Source organism: Plasmodium coatneyi, chromosome 12 (genome assembly GCF_001680005.1).
Source record: "Plasmodium coatneyi strain Hackeri chromosome 12, complete sequence".
Classification (NCBI taxonomy): Eukaryota; Apicomplexa; class Aconoidasida; order Haemosporida; family Plasmodiidae; genus Plasmodium; species Plasmodium coatneyi.
Window position 1 is genome coordinate 3,369,074 of NC_033567.1, and position 19,284 is coordinate 3,388,357.

At 38.5% G+C, this 19,284-nt stretch overlaps 4 protein-coding genes across 4 annotated transcripts; 1 reads left to right on the forward strand and 3 right to left on the reverse strand.

Moving 5' to 3' along the window:
* Positions 1 to 2,929: 2,929 nt before the first annotated feature.
* PCOAH_00044300 (Serine/threonine protein kinase) lies at positions 2,930 to 3,805 on the reverse strand (the record flags this gene model as incomplete). Its single annotated transcript, XM_020061214.1, has 4 exons — positions 2,930 to 3,246; positions 3,366 to 3,387; positions 3,431 to 3,507; positions 3,785 to 3,805. 4 exons carry the CDS (start codon positions 3,803 to 3,805, stop codon positions 3,169 to 3,171), a joined length of 198 nt encoding a protein of 65 aa, XP_019916249.1.
* Positions 3,806 to 11,812: 8,007 nt separating this feature from the next.
* On the reverse strand, positions 11,813 to 12,552 carry PCOAH_00044310 (Uncharacterized protein; the record flags this gene model as incomplete). Its single annotated transcript, XM_020061215.1, has 3 exons — positions 11,813 to 11,954; positions 12,112 to 12,239; positions 12,544 to 12,552. 3 exons carry the CDS (start codon positions 12,550 to 12,552, stop codon positions 11,813 to 11,815), a joined length of 279 nt encoding a protein of 92 aa, XP_019916912.1.
* Positions 12,553 to 13,448: 896 nt separating this feature from the next.
* Positions 13,449 to 14,119, reverse strand: PCOAH_00044320 (Uncharacterized protein; the record flags this gene model as incomplete). The annotated part of the gene is made up of 3 exons (XM_020061216.1): positions 13,449 to 13,532; positions 13,714 to 13,826; positions 14,068 to 14,119. The coding sequence occupies 3 exons, from the start codon at positions 14,117 to 14,119 to the stop codon at positions 13,449 to 13,451; spliced, it is 249 nt and encodes an 82-aa protein (XP_019916614.1).
* A 1,645-nt stretch (positions 14,120 to 15,764) lies between these two features.
* On the forward strand, positions 15,765 to 18,832 carry PCOAH_00044330 (Uncharacterized protein; the record flags this gene model as incomplete). Its single annotated transcript, XM_020061217.1, has 2 exons — positions 15,765 to 17,148; positions 17,361 to 18,832. The coding sequence occupies 2 exons, from the start codon at positions 15,765 to 15,767 to the stop codon at positions 18,830 to 18,832; spliced, it is 2,856 nt and encodes a 951-aa protein (XP_019917080.1).
* Positions 18,833 to 19,284: the final 452 nt, after the last annotated feature.

Sequence of the window (19,284 nt, forward strand, 5' to 3'; positions counted from 1 at the left end):
TTTCTGTTATTTATTTCTACATTTTTTTATCGATATGTATGGTTCTGGCACGGGGAGGGGCGTGAAAGAATGTACACATAGTTGTGTGCAGGGGGGGCGGGAGAGAGACGTGGGTTGGCCGTCACGAAGTAGGGAGGCACCAAATGTGGAATGCAACCAACGGTGTGCCGCTACCCCAGGGGAAACGCGGAAACAAAAAAGAGGGGTCCAAAAAACGGGGGGTTAAAAAAAGTTACTTGGAATGCTTTTAAAATGGAGAATGGAATGTGCGTTCAAATGGACGTGGCGGTAAGGGCGACGCGCTCATACACGCAGGGATGTATAACTTATACGAAGGGACGCATAACTTATACGAGGGACGTATAACTTATACGCAGGATGTCGAGTCACCCACACAGTGTTGCGTCATCCACACAGTGCCGCGTCATACACTCCAGTGCCTCCTCCTGCTCGCCCGTACGAGGATATACATGCATACGCGCAGGGACATATCCGCACATTTGTGGAAGGGAAGGAAACTTCATATATGTTTAGTAACACTACAATAGAGAGGGGAAAAAAAAAAAAGTTTACAATTTCATAAACATTTAAACTGAGATAAGACAATAAGGAGGGGGAGGAAGAAAACTTGTAATCATAAATAAAAGGGGGAGGAGTACACTCTCACATGCAAAAAAGTGTGTTCCTATAAAAGTATACGTGCGTATAAACAGGCACATATGAACACGCTGATGTGTACACGCGCATGTGTGTCGTGTGTATGGACGTGTTTTAAAAATTAAGGCGACGCTTGCAAGTGAATTTATGCGTGGAATGCTTTTATACGCATGGGGAGGCACATTTCATTCCCAGGGGGGGGATGACGAAGTAAGGACGGAATAGAAAAAGGTAACGCAAATGTGCACGTAACTGAATGTAACATAAAGGAAAGAAAAAAAAGTGAAACGAAAGATAACGTACGGGTAAGGAAAATATAACGTAACGGAAAAATAAAAAAAAAGGTAAATGTAAAAAGTTGAAATAAAAAAAAAAAAAATGCATGAAAAAAAATGAAGCGAAAAGGTGGGGTTGGCGGTGAAACGTAAAAAAAAAAAAAAAAAAAAAAAAAACGAAAAAGGAACGCACAGTAAGGCGATGAAAGCGAAATTTAAAAATTAAAGCTGGAAGGAAATTTAAATTAAATTTAAATTAAATTGAAGTTAAATTGAAATGAAGTTGAAATTAAATAAAATGGAAAAACTAACGTGAATTTCTTCGCTTTTCTCTTAATAGACAAATATAGGCAAAATGGCTATTACGCTTGTTTGAAATAATTAAAAAAGGAAAAAGGAAAATTCGTAAAACAGTTGATAAATTAGGAAATTAATGAATTATGCAATTCTTAAGTTGGTATAATGGGAAAATGATAAATCGATAAAGTGGGAGAATGATGAAATGATGAGTTACTGAATTTATGCCCTTTTTTCTTCAGGAAAAAATTGCATATTTTGTTGCATAAGATGAGGGGAATGGACGGACGTGTGCACGGTTTGTAAATCGTAGGTGCTGGGGGCCGCACCAACGGACGAAAAGATGAACGAACTTACGAACGGGCTAACGGACGGGTGAAGTTAAAAAAGCGTCATGCCGTGGGTGTGTACTGTTGCACATACGGTTTGGCGAGTGTGTACTGGGAATTGGCTGGAAATTCAGGTCACATTTTGCGCAAAACGAAAAAAAGGAGAGGGACACACGGGAGGAGGCGCTCGAAATAGCGGGTTGGCATAGGAACGGAAAAAAAGAAGCCGCACGGAGAAGAGGCGTCATAGAGGTAAGACGCGTCAGGAAGGTATGAGACGTGCGAAAGGCATGAACGGTACGAACGACTGAGGCAGAAAAACTATGAAGGGTAAAGCGCAAGAAAACGCCAGAAAGCGTTCAGGGTGTGTCGCTTGATGGGCGCTCGATGTAGACTTCAAGGGCGAGTTAAAAGCGAGCCTTTAAATGTGTGAAAATGACCATCCTGCACCGCCGACAGAACAAAGTTGAAAGAAGAGTCGACGGTTACACAAATGTGAGTGGACAAACAAGCAAGCGAAAATACAGAATGGGTGCATGTGTCACAATTACAGCCGGCTACCGCAGAGGGATGAACAACACACTCCATGAAAAAAAAGGCTTACACACATAAACGCAGATTCTACGTGCACACATGGGTACATGCTATCGCGAATACACGAACGGGTACTCACTCGATAGCCCCTATTATCTCCGCAACTCCTCCGATAGGGATACACGCAACAGATATATTCAAATGAATGTTTCATAAAATGGCCACTCGACGGATGCGTCAGGCTAACACTGAAGGGACTTTCACAGGCGCTTAAGCAGATCAACGAGGATTCACTTATATAATTATTCACCCATAAATGGGAATTTCATGCACATTGACCTTTCACGTTAGCCTATGTACACATATCTCCAGCTAAGTGTACGACGATAAATGTTGCTACACAACGAGTGAGAAATGGATTTATGAGTTTTTTCTTTTCCTTTTGAAAATCCACACAAAGAGGATAAACCAAAAAAAAAAGAGGGGGGGTGAAGAAGGCAAGGGAAGCACAGCGGGTATAAAGAGATTGAAGAGAAGCAGACGCATTTCCTAAGAGGAAGATGATGCAAGAAGTGTACCAAGCGGAATGAGAAATAGAAAAAAGAAAAAAAGGAGGTAAGAAAAAGAAGTACATATGATTGGCAAACTGAATGAGCACAATATGGTATTCTTCTTCACGACACTGTGATGCGTGCACTTGGGCCAAATTTCATTTTGTCAGTAACGGTGAAAATGCGATGATGCGGCCAAAAAAAAATTATGTACGGAAAAAAATAAAAAAAAAAAACATTTAAAAAACTTCCCGAAAGAAAAACCCATTTATCATCTTACCCTGGATGACCGCTTCGCGTAAAACTGCTTTATATAGTTGATGAGGGGGGGGAGGGATTCGTTTTCGAAGTTCTCATTTTCACATTCAGGGGAATTATATGTGGGTGTGTTATACATGATGTTTACACGTTTTCCTCTCCAATTATATTGGAAGTGATGGTCTCGGCTGATCCCTCGTAATCTTCTCTATGTTCAGCGATGTGCGTGTTGGAGTTTACCTTTTGCGTTTATCTGCACGTGGATGTTTATGTCGCTCTACTTGAGGTGAGACCCTGCTCGAATTTGGACGTCTCTACAAAAGGGGGGGAGATTTTGCACTTGCACTGAAGAGGGGTGGGGAAGCACGGAGGTGAAAAAGCGGTTGGTTCAAAGCGAGGTGGAAAACATTAAGGTATGTGTACAACTTAGATGGCGACGCCCACTCGGTCACGAGTGCCCCTACCTTGATGCCGTTCTGGATCAAGCTGTTGTAGAGAGAGAAGGCGTACACACGAGCAGCTTTTGTACGCTTTGGTCGTGACGACCACGATGGGAAAGATGGGAGAGTCGATGTGCATGTTGGCACAGTTGTTCTTTCGGACTTTCTGCAAGGGGGGAGGCAGTGAGAGGAGGGAAGTGGGCCAAGCACGTTAGGGTGTGCGCGTACATGCGAGAGAATGCGGGAAAATGTGGGAACAGATGCAAACAAATGCAAAGGCGCATACGTTTTATGGCACTCTACTTTTTCGAGAAGGGAGGGGAGAGGACTACACACCTGGAGTGTATCAATGTCGAGATGTGCAGTTCGTGGTATCCACGAACATCTCGTAGACAAAGTTGTTATACGTGGCCCGGATTCGTTGAACGGGAGGGGGGACGTACGGTAGCATAGGTATTGCTCATGTTGCACGCAGAAAAAGTGCTTAAACCGACCCCACTAATAGTGCTTGACGACGTTGATATACGTGTAGCTCCGTCTGTTCATATGATTTCTAATGTTCTATATAAAGAGGAAATTCCATATGATTGTATAATGGCAGCAGTAATGCATGAATGTAATATACGGACTTCATGATAATAGGCCAGTATCGGGAATATATTACACGCCGCCTATATATTCCTACTCTTTACATATGTACGCACACCCTATTGGGAAGCTTGTGCGGGAGCAAAATAAATAGGACTACAGTATTATACATAATGTGTATTAAGCCTGAAGTAGGTTATTGAATTCTATAACATCCGACATTTTATATAAATGGGACCATGAATAGGAATTCCGTACTCTTATAAATAAGTGGGGTAAACGTAACCTCTGCTCATGACGTACCTATTACATTTTTATATGCTAGTATAGAAGGAATATTCTACACTGTTCCTTCATATCATTCCTTATCAACATAATTGTACATTTCAAAGAACAATGACATACAGTGGAATAAGAATAAATACACAAGAAATATAACTGTGGGGGAATGAAATAAGATAAAAATGTAGGGGCTCCATTAAATCTGAGGAATATCGTAGAATAAATACTTTTTGTGATATTACATATATAGCATTGTAGAAAATTGTGAACATTATAAATGTAGAAGGAAGTTATTAATACAGCAGTAGTGCATTGGTACCATAGTACACATAGGGTGACCATACTCTAGATTTTCTTTATTCGTATGCTATTCCCTTACATTATCTACATTTGAATTTTTTCATTTATAAATCACTAAGAAAAGGAGAAAATATAAATGAAAGGGTATATTATGGTCCATATGCTTCCTCCTATTAACTCTATTTATTACGACACACATTATGTATAATTATTCTAAGAAGAATGATTGGAATAAATATGTAATGATCCATATATATGGGAAAATATGAACCCCTCCCCCCCTGAAAGAACACTAATACACACCATGGAACCACGACATCTTGAAACATGGAGCACTTAAGTTTTTTAAATATTGTGAACCCTAGAACTTTGTGTACGATATATACTAAATAAAACGTTTAATCTTAAGCCTCCTCAAATCATATAAATCAGAAGATAAAAAAGCGAAAAAGGAACACATGAATGTATAGAATATAGTATACATTAAAAGGAGGAGGTTAGCTGCAGCGACATGATATATACTCCTAATATTAATAAGTTCCATACGGTTCCCTCATCAAGAAAGGAAGAGCGAAAGGAGGAATTATTATAACAGAACGGTCAGGGTTAAAGAAGGAAGTTTATGTTACAAAAAGCTTTATTATGGGGGGCATGCACAAATATTTATTCCTTTGATACTTATGTAACTCCGTGTATTGTACTCTTTATTCATTTATTTTATGAGCACAATCTTCCCCAGTGAATATAGGAATGTGTGTACATATGAAGGGAAACAGAAAAAAATGAGCGCTCTGTATATATGAACTATATATTGTATACTAACAATTTTTTAAAAATCCAGTTTAAATAGGAATAAAATATATTTAAAAAGTGCACACTCAAATTTTAGTGTAAGGAAAGAATTGCGTTCTTATATATATATATGTAAGTACTGGAGCATAGAAGTAATATGATCGTATTATTCATAATCATACGCAGTCCAGTGATATAATAATTGGGTTAGAGGAACATTTTAAGATCACGTTATTGTATAGCGAAGAATGTACACACATTAAACAATGGTAAAAAGGGAATAATACAAAGTACATTCGCACTATTGGAAAAATGTATATAAAGTGACATGTGTAACTGCAATGTTCCACGTACATCATATGATAAGGATATATACGGATATGTAAACATGCACACATATATATTTTACTAATTGTATATTTTTTGTAGGATGCATGCTTAAGTAAGTTACCTTCAAATCAGGCGTATGCAGAATTCGATTCCAGCAGGGAACTGGACGTCGATAAGCCGGAAGTCGCTGTGGAAGTGAATAAAGTACTGCAGGCATTGCAGGTATACTCCAGTGATGCTGATTGTGCAAAGAAGATTGGTCGGGCATGGTATTATATAACTCAAAAGATGAGCAAAACTCAGGATCCCACTGCCTATAATGAACGTTATAATTTTTTTTATTGGTGGTTGGGCGAAGTAATATATCCAAAACTAACGAACACGTTTCAGTTTGGTGCAGCTCTAAATGCAATAAGCAAAGCATTGGAACCGACAGTATACACTGAAAACTATGAAATTAAATACAATAAAAGCAGCCAAAGCGAGTTTGACCAAAGAAAAAATATATTTGAGTATTGGAGCAACTATAAAACTATAAAGCAATATTTAGAGGATGGTAAAGGCGGTTGTGGGGGAAAGTATTCCAAGTATTTAGATGAAGTTGATAAGTACTATGATAAAATAAAAAATTCCTGTTCTAATACATGGTCCAACGACCCATACTGTACGAAAATAGAAGATATATTTAATGGTAATAATAACGATCCCAAGGATCTAAAATCAACATGTATATCTAAGCACATGGACAATTTTACATCCTTGGCAGAAGTAGCAGAAGAAGTGGCCGTTAGTTTATATATATATATATTCAAAATAGATGGTTTAATAGGACACACACATATATATACATATGTATATGTGAGGGGGCACATAGGAGTGTGTGTCCACATATATATATTATATATATTTTCTCCTTTAATTACACATTTTGTAGGGGAAGGCAGGTCCAGATTCAAAAAAATTACCTTCAGAAAATGCATATGCTCTATTAGATGGAGGTCCATGGTGTCAAGTACTTTCTGAAGGACAGGATAAAGGACAGAGTGAAGAGCAAAGAATAAAGAAGCAACTGGAGCAAATATTGAATACGTACACGGAAATTTCTAAGAAGGGGGATGTTGCCAATGAAATTCTACAAAACTATTGTTACGCATGTTGGATGAGGGAACAATTAAAGTCGAAACCGCAGCCCAAGGATGAAAATGCACCTTGTTACTTTTTCTACTTCTTAATTGGCGACAGAATAAATAAAAAATTAAAGGAAATCTTGCCTACAGGTAAAACTTTTGGGGGTGCCATGGAAGAAATATACAAAGCACTGGAGACTTTCCCTGGGGATGGTATAAGCAATGAAAGGAAGTGCAAAGAATTATACCCAAGAGGTACTAAGGTATTATTAGAAGAGCTTAAAAATTTTTTTGATTATGAATATAACATTAAAGTGTTAAAAGATAAGCAGGGTTGTAATGACTATATCAGTCGTTTACAGGATACCGTACGTCTTATTGAAGGTAAGAAAACATATCCATACTTATGTAGTCATTGTAATACTCCTAAAAATGAAACTCCTAGGAATACATATTGTAAAAATTTTGAGGAAGCATATATAAAAAATGGGGAATGCAAACCTAAGGAACTACCACAACTAACATGCCCTGAAACACCGAAGGAATCATGCACAGAGGGTAGATGTAATCCAGGTTCTTCCGGTTCCGGCAGTACAGGAACCTGGAACCCAGGTTCTTCTGGTCCAGGTAGTACTGGGCACCAGTCTCCGGGTTCCTCTGGACCGGGCAGTACAGGAACCTGGAAACCTGGTTCCTCTGGTCCTGGTTCTACTGCTTCCAGTACAGGTGGTGCTGGAAGTGGTATCGTCCCTGGTACTGTGTCTGGTGGACTTGCCGCAATAGGATTACCAACACTGGCTTTCCTTTTTTACAAGGTAAGTAAATCTACACCACAATTGTCACCAACCACCACTCTTAACAATCTTCCCTTCCACCTACCACCCCTTACACCCTTCCTTTCACGTGAGAACAACCTTCCTACCACCCTAACACCTAACAACCTTCCTTCCACCAACCACCTAACAACCTTCCTTCCACCAACCACCTAACAACCTTCCTTCCACCCTACCACAAACCACATAAGAACCTTCCTTCCACTTACCACCACCTAAAAACCTTCCTACCACCTAACAACCTTCCTTTCACCAACCACCTAACAACCTTCCTTCCACCAACCACCTAACAACCTTCCTTCCACCAACCACCTAACAACCTTCCTTCCACCAACCACCTAACAACCTTCCTTCCACCAACCACCTACCACCCTTCACTTTCATAGTATGATCTTCTACCTTCCAGCATACAAAACTTCTTTGGAGGCAGCAGCAGTAGAAGTAGAAAAAAAAGAAGATCCGCCATCGGACATGAATTAAACACCTTAACAGACGACGACGATGACTCTTCTACCGAATATGGAACAGATTATTCAACAGCGGAGGAAGCTTCAACGAAAGCAGAATCTACCATTTATAATGGTAGATCACCACCATCAACAAGAGGAAGAAGAGAAAGAACAAATAATGGTAGAAGAGAAGGAAACAGGAGCAATATTAGTTATCAACGTATGTAATATGTACCATATTAAATATACCATTAAATGTGATGTCCTTCCCACCCCAAGGAAGGAAAAATAAATAACCTCGTACACAGTCGATACAGTGTAAAAAGAGTAAATTGGCTTTTTCCATTTGTTCCTTCCTTTTCTTTTTTTTTTTAATTTTTTCCTTTTTTTTTTTTACTTCTGCTTTTTTTTTTTTTTTTTTTTTTTAAAGAAATGAATAGTTAATAAAAAAAAAATAAAATAAAGAAAGAAAAAAAAAAAATACTGACCCCCTTCTAAAGAAGTTTTTACATATTTCTTATATAAAAAAAAAGAAAGAAAGGAAAAGGAGGCTGGAAAAGAAGGGGGGGAAAAAATGGAAATTTCCACCCTTCTATAATGCGAAAAGAAAAATCTAACATATTCTTTTCCTAAAATAACTGTTCTTTTTTCACCATTATATCCAAAACGAAAGAACTAATCTTGAGCACAAACATGCGCAAACATATATAATTTTAATGCTTAAAGCATGCTATTTTGTATTCATTGCATCATTTAGAACTGTTGTATAATTGGAAACGAATGCGAAATTTTTTTTTTTTTAGAACATTAACAATTTTTATCTAATTTTTTAAAGAACATAATTATGTAATTAAAATCAATTTTTTCCGCATTATTTTGAATTAATCTATTTCTATATATATATATATATATATATATATATATTTTTGTACGTTCTAATAAATTCTTTATTTTAAAATATAGGCACACACATCTACAATAATAATGAAGAACAAGCAGCACATGAATCGCATATATGTGCCTCCATCAAAAGTGACTTAATGAACATTAGAAATAATGAATAAAATAATCACATAATCAATAAATATACATAAAAAAAGAAGGAAGGAAATATGGGCGCATTTTTAAATTATTCTTCATTCTAAAAATTAAAAAAAGAAGCAAAAACAGCAAAATGTTATTCTTTGCGAAATTTTTTACTCTCAGCTTACTCCTCTGCCTTTGTCATTGGCAACATTCTAACTATGTATGACAATTATCATAAGAACTATTAGATTTGTTTAAATTTGATGCGCACATATATTCATTATAATTAACTCCTATGCTCCTTATTAAAAATTGAAAAGAAGAAAAGAGAAGAAAAAAAAAATTTCCACCCACCTAACAACCCTCCTGCCATCCGCCCCCCCTAACAACCTTCCTTACCCCATTTCCTCTTTTTTTTTTAGGTGAGTGCAATAAGCACATCGAAAGATGATATAAGCAGCGTACGATCATTTTCAAGTGGAAGTAGTGTAAAAACACAACTGCAAGGAAGTCCATTTCATCATAAAAGTTATAATGAGCACCATCTTCCCTTTAAAAACACCTTCCCAAATGAACCATATAAAGGAAGGAATAAAAGAAATAAAAAAAATACAAGTGTAAAGGGCAAATGTCGAAGAATTTGTAAAAAATTAACATGTGACAAATTTAAACATAGAACCATACTGCTTCTTATAGTGGTTGCTTTAATTTGTTGTTCACTGTTCCTCTGTTATGTGATTTTGAATCGTGAAAAATTGATTGAAGCACTATCTAATGCCGCCACATCATGGCTTACGAGTGTAGGAGGATCAGTTTCTGGAATCTCAACACAGGTTACTAGTTGTTTCTTTAAATTTTGTTCTGTTATATGCGGGTATTCTTTCTTTTGTTCTTGATTTGTATTAAATTGATTTCATGTTCAATGTGTAATTAATATAAGTAGAAGTGAAAGAAAAAAAATTTTCTTCCCGACTTTAGTTTGATTTGTTTAGTGAATTTCTTCTTTATTGAAGGATCCAAAATATATGTTCATTAAATTTTTTTTTTGTTACAACTTTCTACCTTTATAATTTTTTTTCTTTAAATATTTTTTTGAGAAGGGAGCTTGGATTACACTGCTTTTTTTTTTTTTTTTTTTGCGCAAAAAGTTGTCCATTTCTAGCGTCTCCACCAGCACATCACATCACAATGCGCATCCTATGCCCGCTTCTCCTCCTCCGCAAAAAATAAGGATTACGTTCTTAAAAAAAAAGTGTGTTCTTACAAAAAAAAAAAAAAAAAAATATATTATTCTACCCTTTTAAAATTTAAAAAAAAAAAGAATGGGAAGTGTACACACAAAATAAACAAAGGGGGGGTAGCACAACAACAAGAACCCAAATAAGGAAGCAACCACCTAAATAAAAAAAGAAGGGCTTCTACTGTCAAAAAAAAAGGAGAGGCTTGGCTTACACTGCTTTTACTGATTTTTTTTTTTGCGCAAAGTCAATTCAGCGAAGCATCACTTAAATACTTTTCCGAAAATGATAGCATTCTTTTTTCTTTTCGCACCTCTTTTGCTATACCTTCCCTTATGTTTTATTTAAACATACAAATGTAGGAGAAAAAAGTAAAAAAAAAATATCCGTCTACCACCTCTAAAATTTAAAAAAAAAAAGAAGGAACTGTGTGAACAATTACACAAATTTTTTACCATGTCACACACATGTGTGTGTATGCGAAAAGAAAATCAAAATTATATAAGGACAAACTGGTACATTCAACAAATAAAAGAAAAAAAATGTTCTCCCTGCCTTTTCTATCCTCTCCATTTCGTTGCAAAAATGGCAAAGGTAACTTAAAATTGGGCATCTCCCCGTCCAATATTGCAAAACAGGAAAGGAATTCAACGCGACAGTTTTTGCGGCATTTATTTTGACTCCCTAACGGAGAAAATGTCAGCAGTTCGCTCTTCTTTTTTTTTTTTTTCTCCTGCCACCAATTTTTTCCATAAACTTCGCCCAGTTTCTGCTATTCGCTGCGCCCATCGAACTATTGAAGCACAGTGGGCTTAAATTGAAAGGACCCTTTTTTAGAAGAACTGTAGAGAGGCCCATTCCCACGAGGACATTCATTGGCATGTAAGCATTTCATATGTTTTGCAAACCAACCACGCCACAAAGCGCGACAAAGAGAAGCACACCGCTTAAGGTATGTGTGATGCCCCCCTTCTGGAAGGCCGTTTGACCTTAACACAATTGGCACATTATTTTCATGGACCATTTCCAAAGTGCAGCGAATATGCAGACATAAGCACTTGCTTATGTTCACATCTACAGACCTACTCAGATGCAATTAACTTTTTCAAGCCGGGTCGAACACCCCGCAGCTGGGATAGGGCTGCTGGCAAATTTTCTTTTTCCTCCTTTCGAAAATATAGTCGCCCCATGGACATATCAACTGTGAAGTGCGTGAAAAAAAAGAAAAAGCAGTTGACTTTAATATTAGACGTTTAGGGTTCCCGCTTTTCATTGCCACGGAGTTTGACTGTGCGCTCTGCGCATCTCCCCCCCTGGTAGTGGTGAATTATAAAAGTGGCTTCTTTCCTTTTTTTCTCATGAAACCAAGCAAAAGGTTAAAAAAATAAAATAATAAAATAAAACAACGTAATAATGTAATAACATCGTAGGGGGACAAATCGGCGTAAAGTTAACGTTGCTCAAAATGGAGACGCTCCCACAGGCGTGTACAACGGGGCCGCCCTTTCACGACGTTATCATCTTGTAAACATCTGATTGACAATTTTTTAACCTTTCAATAACGCCATTATCGCAGAAGCTCAGGCGAAATGAATGCTTAAAACATTTGTACAGCTCTTCCGTGTGCGGTAGGCATTCCCGAGAGATCCTGTGAAGAGGGGGAGACAAGTAAGTTTTTTTTTTTTTCATGTCGATGGGGGGGCAATGCAAAGGTGACATACAACGTGCTGCTTCCCCTCCGTTCATTTAGTTTGTTCTTTGTTTTTTTATTCATTTTTGCTTGTTTATTTTTTTTCGCTCCTCACATTTGCGTTGTCGTGTTTATCGCCTTGTCCAGGTCGCTGGCGCACATTTCCTTCGCGTTGTTGCTGCGCCAGTTCGCCTTCATGCACATTTTGTAATCGTTGTAATCTTTGCGGGCTGTCAACGTGTTCTGTGGACAGCAAAAAAAAAAGAAAAAAAAAATGTGAGCATACGTTTTACAGCATGTGGGGACAATGTCACCTACTTGAAGATGGACGTACACACAGTCGCCCCAGATCGAACGTATGCCATTCGCTTTTTGTTGCAAGCCGATACAGAGGTACGATGTCCCTTCTTGAAAAGGTGTCAACAAATGTGCGTAAGCCTTCACAGGCACAAACATGTGCGCCCGTTACGTCCATTCAGGAATTCAATTTTTTACGCATCCCCTATTTCGCAATTTTCAAATTTGTTCCAATACGCTGCGCACTTACCACACTCATCTTTCCTCTGCTTCCCGGAACAAACACACGCGCAGGGTAAAAATGGCCAAATGATTGCTCGTTAGTGTATGCGCTGGTTAGCCTATTCGCCCAAACGCTAACAGCTGGACGTTTAAGAGAGCACAATCCCCACAAATATCAAGATCAGAGGTTTGCATTCCTTCTGTGAAAATGCTAAATGTACAAAAAAAAAATTCACACGTAAAAAAGAGGGGGGGGAACAAAAAAGGAAAAAAAAAAGTTACATTAGCTAGTTGAGAAAAAAAAAAAAAAAAAAAAAAAAAAAAAACGGAAAAAAGCACCTGACCCGTTGAGGCAAAATTTGCTTTAAATTTACCATGTCATTTTTCACCCATTTGTTCACGTATGTTTGCTTCCCTCTTAATGAAGGAGAAACCGTTGTGTAGGAGAAAACAAAAAAAATTAAAAATCGAGCTATTCGCAAAATTGTAATTTTTCTATTCATGTGAAAGGGGGTATGAGTATGACCCTACATTTTCGAAAACATAAATTCGTTTTTTCGCACGCAGGGCAAGGAACTAATTCCCCCGACAACATAAAGTTGCGCGCTCACGCATGAACAATACACCGCTTCGTACACATACATACCTACACGCATGTGTAGTTAACTCACGGCATACTCGAATTAGTATTTCCTCGTGAACTCCTCAGGTTAGCGCGGCTATTTACGTCTCCGTTCCACACACATTTTTATAACCTTTCGAAATAGATGCACATATTGGATGGGGTGGATATGCAAATGAGCCTGTAAGAGCGTACTGAGCTGAACCTACAAGGAATTTCCATTTCCTGATCATCGGGGGGATATAAAGCAAAACAGAACATAATAAACTCGATCTACTTCCCCCCTTGTACTGCTGTTCCATCCCTATTCATCAACTCCCCTTGTAGGATGTCAAAAACGTGAGGGAGTTCTTATTCACCTTTTCCAGCTTCTCTTCCATGCATTTTTCATAATTCTGCAAAGGAGTAAGGAAAGACGAAAAAATAATTTTCACCTTTCTTTTTTTTTTCCTGCGGCCAAATGGCAGAAAGGATGTCGAAGATAAAAACTGGGGTTCACATTTTAGGAATCATTCCAGTCTATACATCAAACTGGATCTCATATCATGTCATGTTTTTAAAAAATATATATCTTACCATTTTTAATGGTTGGCACTGATTTATGCCGTCGCTGGCGGTTTGGTCATTTCCCTGGGGTTGCAAATTTTCGTTCAGGCACTTGAAAAATTTATCTGACGCGGACTCGCACCCTGCTCGCGCAACGTGGGTAATAAAAAATAAGGTCAGTGAGTATATGTAGAAGCATAAGCACACGTGGGCTCAACCATTTTAACGGTGTGCACGAGCAACTCATCCTATTTTTTAAAGACGCATCCGGATGCAAGGAAAAAAGGAAAAAGGAAAAAGACAAAAAAGAGGCTTCCAACTAATACAGTGCTGTGCAACCTGTGCATACATTTTTCACTTTTAGAAGAAGCAGCAAATATTTACCTTTTATCACCGCGGGGAAGTATGGCTTCATCGAATCGATCTTCTTACTCATTTGTTCGTTTGAAAAAGTGGAACAATAAGGAAAAAAAAAAAAAAAAATTGGCTAGTTCGAAATACGTGCTTTACTTTTTCACCTTCGTGCCTGTGTTCTTTCTTCTTTAAGTAGGGAAAGGAAATGAATTCTGACTGCCTTCAAAAATTACGCTATTCAATCTCCTTCCTTAGCGCATTTTTTTTTTCAATCGATTTGCTCTTAAGCGTGGGCTACCCGCTTGCAGTTTTTATTTTGCGTACCTTTGCCGTTTTGTTCTCCGTTTCGGGGAGGGAGAAATTTTAAAGCAACTTAACATGGGTCGAGGATTCTACACAAGTGTGGTGTTTTCCTCAAGTGAGTTAACCAACAGTGAAACGTGAAAGGGGGAACACAAGAGAATCCACTTTTTATTCACGCCCTATATTAAAATAATGACAATGCATATAAATTCATGGAGATGGAGTAGTCCACTAACCAGTAAGTGGTATCATAGTTGGGGCATCTTTTTGGGCAATATTGCATGTGGTACGAGAAAAAAAAAAAAAAAAGGCAAGAAATAAGTTGATATGAAATGGTTGCGGACGAATAAGAACGAATCGGAAACGGATTTGTGTATCCCCCTTCTCCCATCCGCACAAAAGAAGCATCTTCTTCCGACTCGTTTATTTGCATACTCCCACTGCGCATGCAGAGTGACGCGTATTCTTTTTCTAATTGGCTTTATTCAAATGTGCGCTTCATCTGGGGGGGAAAATAATTCACATGTCAGCCGGAAATTCTCTCACTCGTCGATGATAGTAAAAGAAAAAAAATATATACATAAATATATATATACCGTAAGCGAACTGTTAAGCAAAAGTGCCCACTGCAGCTCTAGGTGTGTAAAAAAAGTCCGTCTCTTCCATTTCTACATGGATGTATGTTCTTAAATGTTTGTAGAGTTTCGCCTTTCCGGCGTTTTACTGTTTTTTTTTTTTTTTTTTTTTTTAAATTGGACAAAGTCATGTGTTTAGGAAAATTGCACAGGCATATGGATGCTCATCGCAGAGGTTTAAAAGTAGCCGCAAAATTGCGCAATATAAAACAAATTAATTTGTGACGAAATTGAGAAAAATGGAACGAGTCACGCATTTCTTATAAGTTCCCCGCTGTCTGCTGTGCTGGAGGGAATTAATTTCACGCCTTATGTTCTCATGGGTGAAATCAGTGGAGCGACTGTTCACACTCGTACGCATTTTATGAACATGTGTTTATGTAGAAAGGGCTTAATGGAAGTAGTACCATCCAAGTCAGTACATGTGCAAATTGGCGAATGTACAAATTTGTAAGTTTGTACAAGTACTAATAATGTCCTTCCGTATTGTGGACAATAAAATTTGATATCCCCCACCGATGATGATTTCTCACCCTCTCCCATGTGAAACACGAAACGTTTCCTTTTCTCAGCACATTTTGCTCATTGTGGGAAAAGAAGGACGCCACATGGTATATTAGTGCATGTGATTTTCTTTATGTACGAAAAATATGTCCGCTTTGCAAACAGAATTACAAACATTGTAGGAAAGACAAAGAGTGTTCCTTCTCCTGGGGGTAATGCTCACCATTTATGAGAAAATTAAAAAAAAAAAAAAATTCATATTTTCACCTGACCGGTTAAGGTAAAATGAGCACTTCCTTGCCTGATAATTCGGGGGAACATTTGGCTAGCTTGGATGTGAAAAAAAAAAAGAAAAAAAAAACACGAGATGTAAAGGATGATGGGGGTGTTAAACAGTGCCCGGTGGGTAAATCCCCTGTGAAGGATAGGACAAAAAAGCGGGAAAGAAAAAGAGATAAAAAAGAAAAAAAAGAAATTTTCCAAACTACCCCAAATAGCCAAAATGTCGAAAACGGTGAAAGTAGCCCCAGTGGCCCACACAACATTCGAGTCAATGAAGACGCAGAGGACTGCTATCGGAAGGAACAGAACGAACAACTCGTTGAAGGCGAAGAGGCAGATGACCTAACGACACGAATAGGGGTCCCCACTGAGGATCCCCACACAAATCAAAATTTTGAAAAAAAAAAGAAAAAAAAGAAGAAAAAGAAAAAGAGAAAGAAGGGGGAAGGTGACGAACAAGATGACCATAACAATGGCGAAGCTGAAGAAGAAAGACCAATGTCAAAAGCGAAGGAGGAAACAGAAAAAAAAGTGGAGGCACAACACGAAGTAGACATAAACCATGTGAACAGTCAAATAAAAGATGAAAAAGATGTCCCATCAAATGGGGAGAATAACATTGAAGGTGAAGCTCCAGGGACAGGAGGCTACATTATAAGTGGGAGAGACCTTGCAAAAGGTACCACAAGTGTAATCCGAAAAGGGAATACAGAGAGTGCAGAAATCAAATCCACCATGAAGGAAAAGAAAGGGGGAAGAGAAAACTGTACACTCCATAATAGGAATGCCAGTTGTGGCAGTGATGCACATGAACAAGCGCAGGTAAAATGCAACCAGGGGGATACACAACTGGACGAAACAGAGAATCAGGTAGGTCAAAAAGAGGAGAAGGAATCACAAAGTGAAGGAAAAGAATTTCACACACAAGAAAAAGAAAATAGGGACATTTCGGAAGGCCAGTTGAATGGCGCGGGACAATGTGCAGAGGGAGCACTCCTCGAAGTGGAAACCATGCATAGCTTAAGGGATAGCGAGAAAAAAGAAGAAGAGCGGAAAAAGAAAAATAAGAAAAAAAAAGACGATCCCACGAAGGGGGAGTCCAAAAAGAACAAAAGGAGGAAAGATAAAGAAAAAAGAAAAGAGGCCTGGACCGAGGACAAAACGACCGAGGCGATTAACGAATCCGAACATGCGAAAGAAGAATCCACTGAAAAAAACGAAGAACTGCTTATTTCACCAACGGGCGAAGTTCAAGAAAGCGTGGAATACACAACTGATTCAATCGCAAGGACTAATAGCAAGAAGGAGATCGACTCGAACGGAGGGGCAACGCCGAGAGGAGGATCCTTGCACAAAATGTGCCTTTCGAATGGTGTGAAGCATCTAGGTATAGGAGAAACTACACTGTGCGTTAAATGCTAAGCAGTGAATGAGGATGTGAGCGCAGCTGACTAGGAATCTCGTCCCTTAAGCGGTGCCAACACGAGAGAAACCCACACCAAGTGGAACTTCCCCCCGTCTAGAAAAAAAAAAAAAAGTACACATCCTTTTTTTTTTTTTTTTCCCGCCCCCTCCTCATCTGCTTCCTTGCAATGTTAGAAACCTACGAAAGCAAAGTATGTGTGGCGAACTCCTTTCACGACATATCGAGCCCCGCGTCTGAGAATGAGGAGACCCAACAGGGAAGCTACACGGCAGAATCCGCCAGCTACGGGGAAAATAGGAAAAGCTTTGACTTACTGTCCTACATCGAAAATGGAATAAAAAATTATGTAAATATGCTAAAGGAAGAAAACGTAGAGATATACGAAAGAAAATGTGTTAAGGAGATGATAGCCTTTCACAAATTAAAGTTAAAATACTTAAAAAAAAAAAAAAAAAAAATTAAGCAAAATATACATGTGGAAAGCTTCACGTCAAATTGTGGATCGCACACATCGCAAAGCACTTCTGAGGAAGACAAGGAAGAAATAATTAGAAATTTTGGCCGCTTCGATTCTTTCACTTTGGGTCATGCAGAAGAAGGCAGTTCCAGTAGCGCTACTACACATAATAAAAGCAGGAATATAAAAAGCCGAAATGAAAATGCCCATTTGGGAAAGAAATCGAGTAAAAGTAAGAACCAGTGTTCTAAGCAGACACCCTGGTGTAGCGAAAATGACCGACTTGGCAGCACCACAGCGGTGCAAGTGAAGAAGACGAAGAGGCGAGGTGCGAATAAAAGTTCCGACGAATTGAGCCCCGGAAAAATGGACACGAGTTCTTTGAAGGACATGGAAGTGGAAAGTCAGTTGGAGGAATTTGGCTGTGCGGAAAGTGCGAGGCGAGGATGGGTTCCCCCAAGCAACGGGGCGGAGGTGAAAAGGGAGTGCAACGCGGCGGTGTTGCAGAATAAAAGCCTAGCCACTCCGAACGAAGACCTCAATATGGGAGAAAGCCCAAGCAGCAAAAACGTTTTCGAATCGTTGTTCCACTTTTACGCAAAGGATAAAGCAAACGTCGAACCGGAAGGAAAAACAAGACGGGCGGGTTGTTATGCGAAAGGTATGGACCTTGAGCTGTTCTTAAATTTCTCCAAACATTATAAAATTATAAAAAGTTTATTAACAAAAAGTGAGTTGGAAAAAATCTTCCTAAATGAAAGCAAAGGAAATGCATACATCCAAGGAAGACAGTTCCAGAAGGTGCTCATGTTATGTGCACAAATAGCATTTACCAAACCACCACATAGGGTCAATTTCACAGACACGAAAAAAATATTCCAGTGTTTAATCACATGGCTTTGTAACAACGCACCTGAGCAACAAAAAAAAATTATTTTAAAAAGTTGCCAGCTAGCCGATGTTTCCATGTTAACGGAAAATGGAAAATCGACCGAACCGCAGAAGGCTGAAGTGAAGGGTTCAACGTTGCGAAACAAACAATACTCCATTTCTGTGAAGGACAAAAGTAAGAAGCCACCCATAAATAACATTGTACTAACCAGTTCGCAAAATTTTGAAACGCCTTCGAAGAAGTTGGAGAAAGCGAAAATTTTCCGCTACAACACGAGTGTCAATTTGCGCAAGTAGTGGTGCAGATTCGGGAAAGGCCTTCTCACGGCTAACGGGTCTCACCAGATTTTATACCTCAACAAAGTTATATTTTTTATCTGTTTGAACTTTTTAAAAATTTTTACGTCCACACTTCGTATGTCTGATGAATGATCGCTTTCATTTTGATGAACTGCTGATTTTTTTGTATTTTGAAATTTTTTTTTCCGTAAATGTCAAATTGGGCAACTCTGCCAAGTGAAAATATCTTAGCGGGCGGAGTCCATCCTTTCTTCCCAACATAGTGTCCCACTTTCACACAACCTGGACGCTGCTCCGTTGCTCACAAATGGGGACTTCCCACTTGCGTGCGAATCATTGACAAGGAAATGAGTTGGTCAAAATGGAAGGGATTAATTACAAAAAAAAAAAAAAGTACATCACCTAGCCAAAAAAAATGTAACTTTTTTGCGCAGTTCGAATAATGTTTT